Source organism: Drosophila ficusphila, unplaced genomic scaffold (assembly GCF_018152265.1).
Source record: "Drosophila ficusphila isolate 14025-0441.05 unplaced genomic scaffold, ASM1815226v1 contig_198, whole genome shotgun sequence".
In the NCBI taxonomy this organism is placed as follows: Eukaryota; Metazoa; Arthropoda; class Insecta; order Diptera; family Drosophilidae; genus Drosophila; species Drosophila ficusphila.
In genome coordinates, this window is record NW_025064092.1 from 11,493,475 (window position 1) to 11,504,788 (window position 11,314).

The 11,314-nt window shown below is 53.0% G+C and overlaps 2 protein-coding genes across 4 annotated transcripts; one reads left to right on the forward strand and one right to left on the reverse strand.

Moving 5' to 3' along the window:
• Positions 1 to 817: 817 nt before the first annotated feature.
• LOC108097079 (uncharacterized histidine-rich protein DDB_G0274557) lies at positions 818 to 1,621 on the reverse strand. Its single transcript, XM_017199121.1, has 3 exons — positions 1,604 to 1,621; positions 1,435 to 1,502; positions 818 to 1,247 (listed from the first exon to the last, which is right to left on the reverse strand). The coding sequence occupies exons 1-3, from the start codon at positions 1,619 to 1,621 to the stop codon at positions 827 to 829; spliced, it is 507 nt and encodes a 168-aa protein (XP_017054610.1). The 3' UTR covers positions 818 to 826.
• Positions 1,622 to 3,211: 1,590 nt separating this feature from the next.
• On the forward strand, positions 3,212 to 10,810 carry LOC108097277 (vinculin). Of its 3 annotated transcripts, none has more exons than XM_017199475.1 (6): positions 3,212 to 3,266; positions 5,061 to 5,235; positions 7,059 to 9,249; positions 9,315 to 9,445; positions 9,521 to 9,919; positions 10,074 to 10,810. In XM_017199475.1, the coding sequence occupies exons 2-6, from the start codon at positions 5,179 to 5,181 to the stop codon at positions 10,179 to 10,181; spliced, it is 2,886 nt and encodes a 961-aa protein (XP_017054964.1). In that variant the 5' UTR covers positions 3,212 to 3,266; positions 5,061 to 5,178; the 3' UTR covers positions 10,182 to 10,810. The 3 variants fall into 3 exon arrangements, with proteins under 3 accessions (XP_017054964.1, XP_017054965.1, XP_017054966.1); XM_017199476.1 differs by having other exon boundaries at positions 3,223 to 3,311; XM_017199477.1 differs by lacking the exon at positions 3,212 to 3,266 and adding an exon at positions 3,294 to 3,364.
• Positions 10,811 to 11,314: the final 504 nt, after the last annotated feature.

Here is an 11,314-nt window from a genome sequence, read left to right on the forward strand (position 1 = left end):
CGGAACGGGCCGGATCGGCCGACTATATCGGATAGCTCCAATACAAGAGAATGAAATAAAAAAATCTTACTGTATTGTTTTTCATCAGATCGACTTGAATTCTTCAAGATGGCGTTTTCTAACTGTTATTGAATTTCGGATTAAATTTTATCAAAATCGGATAACTCTATCATATAGCTGCCATAGGAGGGATCGAAAATTATATATAGAATTAATGGAAATAAATTGATAACATCGTTGTTTTTCATCAGACAAGTATGATTTTTGGAATATAGAGTGTTCTTACGACTCTTGAATTACGAGTTAAATTTGATCAAAATCGGACAACTATATCGACATATTTGATGACTGCAAGGGTATATAAGCTTCGGCTTGCCGAAGCTAGCTTCCTTTCTTGTTTTTACTTATTTTTCGCACATTTTTTAAGGGGCACCCCTTGCAATTGTTTATGCTCAGTTTTTAAAAGGGTTTTAAAAGTATTGAACAGCTATTCTGTGAAGCCATCTGTATTATATATTTATTAGCAAACACACCCCTTTGACAGCAAATAAAACCGAGTCCCTTTTTTTAACAGTTTGTAGTGCTTAAATCGGTAATTAATGGCAAAGCTGGATACCAAATACAAACAGTCTAGGCTAGGCCACTTACAACTTTGCCCCTTGAGTTAGTGAGCTATCCTCCTGCTAAAGTAAACTTTATTAGCACTCGCTAATACTACTGAACTACTGCTTAGTCTAGAAAAAAAAAACAAACAAAAAGGGTATGTATCTAGGGAATCACGATCAGTCTGCGGATCAGTCTGCGCCCCCCGTTGGGCGCCACATGGTTAGCGCTCCTCGCTGCTGCTCCCCTCGCCGCCGATGAAGTCGTCCCGCAACCCGCCCCTGTGCTCGTAGTTGTGGTGGTGGTGGATGTGCTCCTCCTCCTCCTCCAGCTCCGGTAGAGCGGGAGACGCCACCGCCGGCGGCAGTGGGTGGTGGTGCTCGTGGTAGTTGTGGTGGCTGTGGTGGTCGTGGTGGTCGTGGTGATCGTGGTGGTCGTGGTGATCGTGCTTCTCGTGGTGGTGGATGTGCTCCTTGGTCTGGTGGATCTGGATAGGCCGGTGGTCCTCGTGGATGACCTTCTTCTCCTCCTTCAGAACCAGCGGCTTGTGGTGGTGGTGCACGTGCTTCACCACCGTGTGTATGTGCTTCTCAATCTTCTTGTGGATCGGCACGTGGATCACGATTTTCTTCTTTTTTTGGCTACTGAAACGTAGAGCATATGTTATATGTAATTTCGTTTGGTTACAATACACTTAAAAGTTCAATTTAGTTACGAAGCTCAAAAAACTAAGGCCCAGAGGAAAGGGTTTCGAATTTTGCCGTGAGGACAAGCTTATTTTTAATTTTGGGTCAGCATTTTTCAAGTGCTTCGTTTTCGGTAATCCCATACCCCGCATCCGTTTGTGGCACGCAGACGAGCAGCAGAACCAGCGCCACCACAACCGAGAGCCTCAGCAACTGCAAAAGACGATCGCGGATATATCGGTGTAATCGGTGTAATCGGTTTAATCGCTTTAATCGGTGTAATCCTTGGGCCATCCTGGTATATCGCCACTCACCAAACTGCGGTTATCCATTTCGCTTGGCTAGATCCTGGAGACGAGGTGTTGAAGGCCCTGACGATGCGGCTGCTTTGATTGCTGCCCCACTGCGACCGTTATATTTATAGGGGCCCACGGAATGCGGTGGAGTACGAGTACGAGTGCGCGAATACGCGAATACGAATGCCCCGGCGCCAGTTGGCGGCGCTTCCGTGAGGCAGTGAGGCACCACCGCAGTCGGTGGGCAGAGCCGTGGGTCTTGCTTTGCTGGATGGGTGGATTGGTGGAGCCACACTCGAGCCACACTGCGCATGCGCACGCGCCAAAACAAACATAGCTGGCTGCTCAGTGGAAAACCTGCAATTTTCAGTCATTTCGGGTGGCGGCGATCATCGTGTCATGGATTGTGGGTGGTGGTGTTCAGCGGTGTGATTTATTGTACCCTATGGCAACAGGCTATTTGTGTGGTCTGCACGCTAAAGCTACTTATGCTATACATAGTTCAAAAACGATTGCGCATTCCGTTGGCAATTGGAGAATGAGATCCTACGATGTTATAAGATATGTATGGATATTTAAGTATGAATATCCCCAGCCTCAAAAGGGCATTGCACCTTCGACCCTTTCCCAAAAAGCCACCTTGAATAGCTGCTCAAGTAATCAGATAAACGGGTCCTCCGACCTCAGTTTCCCACATTTCTCCCACTGGCAGGGGATGGATGGGAGCTTCGTGCCCATTGACGAGTGCTCCATTGTGCTCTTCTCTGTTTTTCCGTTTTTCCGTTTTGTTTGGGCTTCTTATATTTTGCTATATTTTCAGCAGCTCACGCAGACGGAAGGCACTGAAAACTGAAAACTGAAACCCAAACTCAGTCAACGGAAATAGCAGGAGTGCAGCGCGTGTCTAATACCCACATAGATATGCTGCTTGGCGCCCGGCCCCTGGATTTATTTCCCACCCGATTTCCCCGATTAACTTAAGTACATGGCACGTAACGCGAGGGATAGAGAAATTCGCTACAAATAGATCGCATGCACATGCTGCATATTTCTGTTATGCAATCGCACAGGCGATTTTCCAGATTTGCGGGTGTTATTTAATTGCGAACCAACCGCCAACTTGTTCGTTTTCGTTTTGATATGCGATCACTGCTAGAATGTGGAGCCCTATCGATATCGCTGTCAGTTATCGATATAAGCCCCAACGGAAGAAGAAGCATCGACAAAGAGGCGAAAGAGCAAGGCAAAAACAACTGAGAACAGCGATAATAGCGTCACCCAAGCACAGTGGGCCGGCTAATGCGTTAGCCTGGTTGCAATCGAAGCTTACAATTGATTTGGTTATACTGCAAATAATTCTGTATTGAGTTCCCCTCTAGGTAGGAATTATTGGACGGCCGCGTTAAAATCACCATTGCCGTAGGCTTATGACTTTAAAGAGCAAGCGCTTTGTAGCTCCCGAAACCTATCTTGGTAATGCAATTCAAGAGCAGGTATAAACATATTTGCTTTGAGTTTGAATTTGTTCTCACCGCATCGATCATGAGGCCCACTGTACGCAGACTGGCTGAGTGTGCGAGTGCTGAGTGTGTGTGTGCGCCCCCCAATCAAAATCTTTTTTTAGTATTGAAAGAACAGTCGGGCAAGAAAGTTGGGGCACAGCAAAATCGAGCCAGACAAAGTAAATAACTAAATAACGGCATACATATAGACAGTATTCTGTTCGGTAAAATATCTTCTGTTGCACAGCAGCTAACAGCATTTGTCCGCCGTGTTTTAGTTAGTTATATTCATTTTTTTCCGTTTCTTTTATTTTTTGTTGTGGTGCGTCTGTGTGTGAACCAATTGTTGCTGCTGCGGAAGTATTGGTGTGGTGATTTATAAATTTCCAGTGACAAAGACAAAAAAAGCAGTGAAGTAATATGCAACAATACGCAGATTGAAGAGAAATCACGTTCTGGAGATTTTCTGGTTGATCTTCATCCAGTTTTTGTTGTCGAGAACTCCGAGTTGCCCCGAAAACGGTTGAGTGTGTGTGTGCATGCGATCACTGTCCCAATTGGCGGCAGCTCGTATCTCCCAATTGGACTCCCCTGAGAACAGTTGTTGGTGATCACAGCTCGCCCACTGGAACCTCATCCAGCAGCACTTGTAGAGCTTCTGATAAGAGGTCAACCTGTTTCAGCTGGGCGAGTGAGCCTGTGCAGCATTTTGCTATAATTTTTTAGCCATAAATGGCCACAAACAGCAAAAGTCAATAAACCCCAGCCCACATCTCGAAATATCGGGCTATTATTTCGAACCGGGCGTTCGTAATGGCGAAAATCAATCGAAAGCAAAATTCCATAAGTGGCAGACGTACATCACAAGTATTTCTATATATTTAGATCTGCGTATATTTAGACATTCATCGCGCAGTGGGTGTGTGTGCACTGCAGGCTCTTAGAGTCCAGAAATACTCCGTGCTGCAAATATCTGGAGGCCAGTAGAGGAAGACCAGTTTGTATCGCAGCTCGTTCCCACGCACCCAGCACTTAGTTCGCCTCTCGAGGAAATCGTGTTCTCAATGTCTTTGGCGCGGATTTCGCTTTTCCACCTTCCGCATTTCCCACTGTCCACCAGTTGGCCGTAAATCATGGCCAATTAAGGTCCGCACCCTTGGCCAGTTAGTGCGTCACCACAGCCAGTTTCAGTTCCATTTCCACTTCCACTTCCATTTCCATTTCCAATTCCAATTCCAATTCCATTTCCAATTGGACACCCAATATCGACATCCCCCGAAAGTCTGGCGAGTGACCTCACGAGATGCGTCATCGTTATTAAAGCAAAGCCCAAACAAGCGAAACTGAATCAACAGAACAGAACCGATATACATATTATATATGTGGGTTGTTTTCGGGGAAATGCCCAAGCCCTCGGAAAGTGAATTTTTGTTTACCGAGGAATATGGGTTGCCTCCAACCGTCTTGTAACTAATTGGACTCATCGTTTTTAAATAATTCATAATATACGATTAGTGCCTTGATTCATTCTTGGGGAACCAAGTCCATTTGAGCTGTAAGATGTTCTGTGAAATCTGTAACAAGCCGCCTGGAACTGGAATTGGGCCAAGGCCGTTGGCTCATCAATTGGTTTACTGTTCGGAATGCCGTTCGGAATCTTTCCATCGACTTCCAATTGGGCTTGCACTTGGCATGCGAGTTTATTGAAATGTGGCCGCTCCAATTGGATGTTTAGCCAATTGGATGTTTAGCGCCTGAATAATTTCGTGATGGGTGGGAGCTTCTTTTGAATTCATGTCTCTTGAGAAGACAACCCCCCACAGAACTCCCAAGCAGCAACAATACTTCCCAAGGCGAACTATGTAGATCTGTGGCTCCGTGTGCCTCGCTTATCTGGTTACCCAGATGGAATGCAGATAAATACCCCGCGATATTTGTTCTGGCTGAGTGTTGAATGCTTTGTTTTCCGTCAGTCAACACAGATCTGGCCCACAAGCAGAAGGAAAAGCGAGAAAAGCGAGGAAAGCAGCAACCCGAGATAAGCAACCCGAAAGAGAAGAAAGCGCGCGAAGAAGAAGAAGCTCCGCCAAGATGCCCGTCTTCCACACGAAAACGATCGAGAGCATCCTAGATCCTGTCGCCCAGCAGGTAAGCATCCCGTGCAGTGGGGCTCCTTGGTTCCTTGGGGGTGGGGACATCCGATTCCGATTCAAGTAACTCTCTCTCCGCCGCATAGCTTTACATGTAACCGAGGGGCAAGGTGGCGCCCAAGAAGGTAACGTTCCCAGATTACTAAGGTCTGCTTGCCCACCGAAATGCTCGAGAAAAATGCGTGCCAGCGTGCACTGGGGAAAGTCCCATACGATCACTGATCAGTGATCATCCAATCTTCTATCTGATCGAGAGTTTAGTAAACATGCATATGTAAATGCATACAATATGCACGAGTCTTCACACTTTTCCCAGTGCAGGCTCACGTGGTAGAGGAAGCATCGAAAGCTGTGAGTTTCCACCTCCGCTTCTCCCCTTCCCCCTTACCCCTTACCCCTTTCCATTTCCATTTCCATTCGATCGTTAGCTGCCACTCGCACCTGACATCATCTCGGAATAGAGTATGCCCCTGTGCGGCATCTGTTGGTGTTATGCTAAATATACGCACCCCCTTTCCCATTTCCCCCCTCTGATAGATGCCCCTCCTCGTTCCGCTTATTTATGTGTTCCCTCCATCGCGAAAGGAAAACAAATCGGACTGGGGATCGGGGATCGGGGATCGGGGGTCGGGGATCGGCGTCTTGTTGCTCTGACGTTACTTAACGGGGCTAAAAATAGGTAAGGTGGAACACAACAGAATAGTAGAAGCGATGCTGCCGATCAGTGGCCAACCTGAGCTTCCGAGCTTCTGGGGACAGCCAGAATTTTAATTTAATAACGCAACAAATGAAAACGAGGAATCGGACCGAGTAGACGGACGGGGGCAGCAGGGGGGACTTGGCCGAGATCCAGAAATAGCGGCAAGAATACGTTTAGGAAAATCCAACAGCGGCGGCAACAACATTCGGCAACTCGGCAACTTTCGGGGGAAAAATAAAAACATTTACGACGGACAAGCCATGAAAATGAAATCACGGCAACGCCAAAAGCAAATCGGAGGTGTGCGAGTGTGGGTGTAGTGTGTGTAGGTGGGCGGTGGGCACCCACCGGATGGGTGGGATGTGCCAAAAGCAACCCCGCCGCATGAGTCATCCGCCGAGGGGAGGGAAGTGGGACGAGGGATGTGGGACGAGGGATTGGGCAAGCGAATTAAGGCGATCGCTCAGCACATCAATCAGATGTGATGTGCCCCCTGGGCACTGGGGGTTCCATCCCGACCAGCGGGCTGCTTGGCGGCCTAATTAGTCAATCAAGCAGCCCAATTGCTGGCTGGTGAGCGGTGAGCGGTAAGCGGTGAGCCGTCTAATCCCCCGCTTACGCCCGCTGAGACCAGTCTTCGAATGGTTTCGGTTTAGTGGGGCTCAGTGGCGATTAGCGACGCCGCTCGTTCGCTCTCCATAAATAGCAGCCACCTAGCCACATAGCCATATAGTGATATAGTGATATAGCCATTCAGCCAGTCAGCCATGGTCGGAATCACCTTGAGCAGGTGCTGATGTCAAGTCCGCGCCATGTGGCGTTCCGTGGTGGCGCCCACGCTCTGCGGATCTTCACCTCGGAGTGCGTGAATGGAACGAGAGTGACCCCCACACCTTAGTGGAACTGATTGATCAGTCAGCGCGCTTGAGAGGAGCGTTTGGGGGGAGTGCAGAGCAGGAGGGGATGGGTTGCTGCTCCAACGTTCCCTGAACGGAGATTAGATTCGTTGGGATGCCGAACTCGTGTTCAGCAGGGAATCGAATCGAATCGTGCACTTAGAAGCAGCAGGAGCGGACTCCCAGTTACCAGTTAGCTCACCTCTGTCTTCTCTCCGCCGGCAGGTGTCCCGCCTGGTGATCCTGCACGAGGAGGCCGAGGATGGCAACGCGATGCCCGACCTCAGCCGGCCGGTGCAGGTGGTCTCGGCGGCGGTGGCGAACCTGGTGAAGGTCGGCCGCGAGACGATCAACAGCTCCGACGACAAGGTCCTGCGGCAGGACATGCCGGCGGCGCTGCAGCGCGTGGAGGGCGCCTCGCAGCTGCTGGAGGAGGCCTCCGAGATGCTGCGCGCGGACCCGTACTCCGGCCCGGCGCGCAAGAAGCTGATCGAGGGCAGCCGCGGCATCCTGCAGGGCACCTCCGCGCTGCTGCTCTGCTTCGACGAGAGCGAGGTGCGCAAGATCGTGCAGGAGTGCAAGCGGGTGCTGGACTACCTGGCGGTGGCCGAGGTGGTCGGCTCCATGGAGCAGCTGGTGCACTTCCTCAAGGACCTCTCGCCCTGCCTGGGCAAGGTGCACCGCGAGGTGGGGGCGCGCGAGAAGGAGCTCACCCACCAGGTGCACTCCGAGACGCTCGTCCGCTGCCTGGAGCAGGTCAAGACCCTGGCCCCCATCCTCATCTGCAGCATGAAGGTCTACATCCACATCGTGGAGCAGCAGGGCCGCGGCGCCGAGGAGGCGGCCGAGAACCGCAACTACCTGGCCGCGCGGATGAGCGACGAGCTGCAGGAGATCATCCGCGTGCTGCAGCTGACCACCTACGACGAGGACACCAGCGAGCTGGACAACCTCACCGTGCTGAAGAAGCTCTCCAACGCGATCGCCACCAAGCTGCAGCTGGCCGGCGAGTGGCTCTCCAACCCCTACGCCCTGCGCGGCGGCGTCGGCGAGAAGGCGCTCCGCCAGGTGCTGGACAACGCGGCCGAGATCTCCGAGCGCTGCCTGCCCCAGGACGCCTACCCGGTGCGCAAGCTCGCCGACGAGGTCTCCGCCATGGCCGACCGCCTCTGCGAGCTGCGCCAGGAGGGCCAGGGCCAGACGCCCCAGGCGGAGGCGCTCGCCCGCGGCATCCGCGAGCGGCTCGCCGAGCTGCAGGCGCTCGTCCACCGGGCGGTGCTCGGCGTGGACAAGGCCGGCGTCCAGCAGACGGCGCACACCATCCAGGGCCGCCTGGAGCAGGCGGTCAAGTGGCTGCAGCACCCGGAGCTCAGCGACGGCGGACTGGGCGAGCGGGCGGTGGCCCTCATCGTGGAGGAGGGCCGCAAGGTGGCCGAGGGCTGCCCGGGCCACCAAAAGGCCGAGATCCAGCAGCTGTGCGACGAAGTGGAGCGGTTGAAGCGGCAGGCGGCGGGTTCGGGCCCGGCGGCCCAGCAGGCGGCCAAGCAGCTCACCCAGAAGCTGCACGAGCTGAAGGCGGCCGTCCAGAACGCACTGGTCAACCGCATCGTGCAGGACTTCATGGACGTGAGCACCCCGCTGAAGCAGTTCACCGAGGCGGTGCTCCAGCCGGAGGGCACGCCGGGGCGGGAGCAGAACTTCGGCCAGAAGGCGGCCAACCTGCAGGCGTTCAGCGACCGCGCCTCGAAGACCTCGCGCATGGTGGCCGCCGGAGGAGCTTGTGGGAACAAGAAGATCGCCGAGACGCTGCTCTCCTCGGCCGCCCAGGTGGACTCGCTCACGCCGCAGCTGGTGAGCGCGGGCCGCATCCGGATGAACTACCCGGGCAGCAAGGCGGCCGACGAGCACCTGCAGAACCTGAAGCAGCAGTACGCGGACACGGTGCTGCGCATGCGCACCCTCTGCGACCAGGCCACCGACCCGGCCGACTTCATCCGGACCTCCGAGGAGCACATGCAGGTCTATGCCAAGCTCTGCGAGGACGCCATCCACGCGCGCCAGCCCCAGAAGATGGTGGACAACACCTCGAACATTGCGCGGCTCATCAACCGCGTCCTGCTGGTCGCCAAGCAGGAGGCGGACAACTCCGAGGACCCCGTCTTCACCGAGCGGCTCAACGCGGCCGCCAACCGGCTGGAGCGCTCCCTGCCCGCCATGGTGGGCGACGCCAAGCTGGTGGCCACCAACATCGCGGACCCCGCGGCGGCCGCCGCCTGGAAGAGCTCCTTCCAGCGGCTCCTCGGCGACGTGCGCGAGGTGCGGGAGGCCATCGCCCCGCCGCAGCCGCCGCCGCTGCCCGCCTCCCTGCCGCCGCCCGTGCCCGAGCTGAGCGCCCTGCACCTGTCCAGCCAGAGCGGTGAGCTGTCCTGCTATCCTAGTATCAGTACTCATACTTACCACCCCTCCTCTCCTCCTTTGCAGCTGAAAGGGCGCCGCCAAGGCCGCCGCTGCCCAGGGAGGGACTGGCCCCGGTGCGACCGCCTCCGCCGGAGACGGACGACGAGGACGAGGGCGTCTTCCGCACGATGCCGCACGCCAACCAGCCGATCCTGGTGAGCTAACAGGGGAATCGGGAACCAAACGGGTGACTCACTCACCTTCTTTAATCTTTAATATCCCATGGACAGATCGCCGCCCGCGGACTGCACCAGGAGGTGCGGCAGTGGTCCTCGAAGGACAACGAGATCATCGCGGCCGCCAAGCGGATGGCCATCCTGATGGCGCGGCTCAGCGAGCTGGTGCTCTCGGACTCGCGCGGCAGCAAGCGGGAGCTGATCGCGACGGCCAAGAAGATCGCCGAGGCATCGGAGGACGTGACCCGGCTGGCCAAGGAGCTGGCCCGCCAGTGCACCGACCGGCGCATCCGCACCAACCTGCTGCAGGTGTGCGAGCGCATCCCCACCATCGGCACCCAGCTGAAGATCCTCTCCACGGTGAAGGCCACCATGCTGGGCGCCCAGGGATCGGACGAGGATCGCGAGGCCACCGAGATGCTGGTGGGCAACGCCCAGAACCTCATGCAGAGCGTAAGTGCTGGATAGCTCCCCTTGCTCCTCTCTTATCCTCTCTTATGCTCTCTTATTCTCCCTTATCCTGCCTTATCCTCTCTTATCTCTTATCCTCTCTTATCCTGTCTTATCCTCTCTTATTATCTCTTACCCTCTCTTATCTGATTCGCAGGTGAAGGAGACGGTGCGCGCCGCCGAGGGAGCCAGCATCAAGATCCGCTCCGACCAGACCAGCAATCGGCTGCAGTGGGTGCGCCGGCAGCCCTGGTACCAGTACTAGGTGCTCCGCAACTGATGTGGACTCCCACCGTTTCACCGCCTGCCAAGTGCCACCTGCCACCTGCCGAGTGCCAAGTGCCGCGTGCCACGTGCCTTGTGTAACATACAAAGCTAAACACTAATCTTAATGATTTCTATTCTACATGTTAATCCCCAATTGTTCCACTTGAATGCAGTTATGTAAGTGCTTGCAACTATTTATTGTGCCTCGTGACCCCGCCCCTTTGCCCTTTCCCACTCTCCCCCTCCCTTAATTTTGTTTCGGTAATTGTAAAAGTAATTGTTAAGAGTGCAATAAAAGAAGAGGAAGCAGAAGCCATAGAAAAGAAGAGATCAGAAAGCAATATGTACATACAAGCAGTCAGAATTAAGAGAGTGCAATGTATACTATATGATAAGTGACCACATGCAGTGGGTTCCCAATCCCCAATCCCCAATCCCCCTCCCCAAACCCCTCTCCTCCTCCTCCCCCTCGAATTTGTAGTGTACTAACAGAAGCATTTATCGAACCCCTCGTTTAAGTCCAGTTCGTGTTTGAATCTAACTCACTAAAACTGCGAATGCATCCAAAACCCGAAGGCGATGTGTGTCATGTTCAAGATTAAACTGAAATTAAACGGAAACAGAATAGCCACTGCCTTTTCTTTCTTACCACACAATAATGATTTTTTTCAGTGTTCACGTTGCGTATGCGTAATGCCAGTTGGCTCGCTTGGGAGTGCGATCATAAATAAATCGAAAATGAAGGGCTTGCAGTGGTTTTCATATGCGATTCCATGTATATCACTCCGCGTTGGTAAGACTTGTTTACACTTTTTTTTTTTAATTGTGTATTTATTTAGTGCAGAATCTGTAAAGCAAATTAAAGTACTTTAACAACACATGTGTCACAAATGAGAAAAGTAAACCAAACCTCAGCATTAAGATGAGGATTATATATAGAATGTTAGCCTTATTGATTCCTTATCGTCTTGGCAAAGCCTTGCCTTTTGTTTACATTGCGTATGCGTAATGTGAGTGCGCCGCAATGTATGCTATGCTTCCTGCATTGCGCATTACGTATACGCAGGGTGGACCTGAGACTGGACTAGCAGACGTAACAGAACCGAAACAGAGTGTCGATAGCTGCGGGTC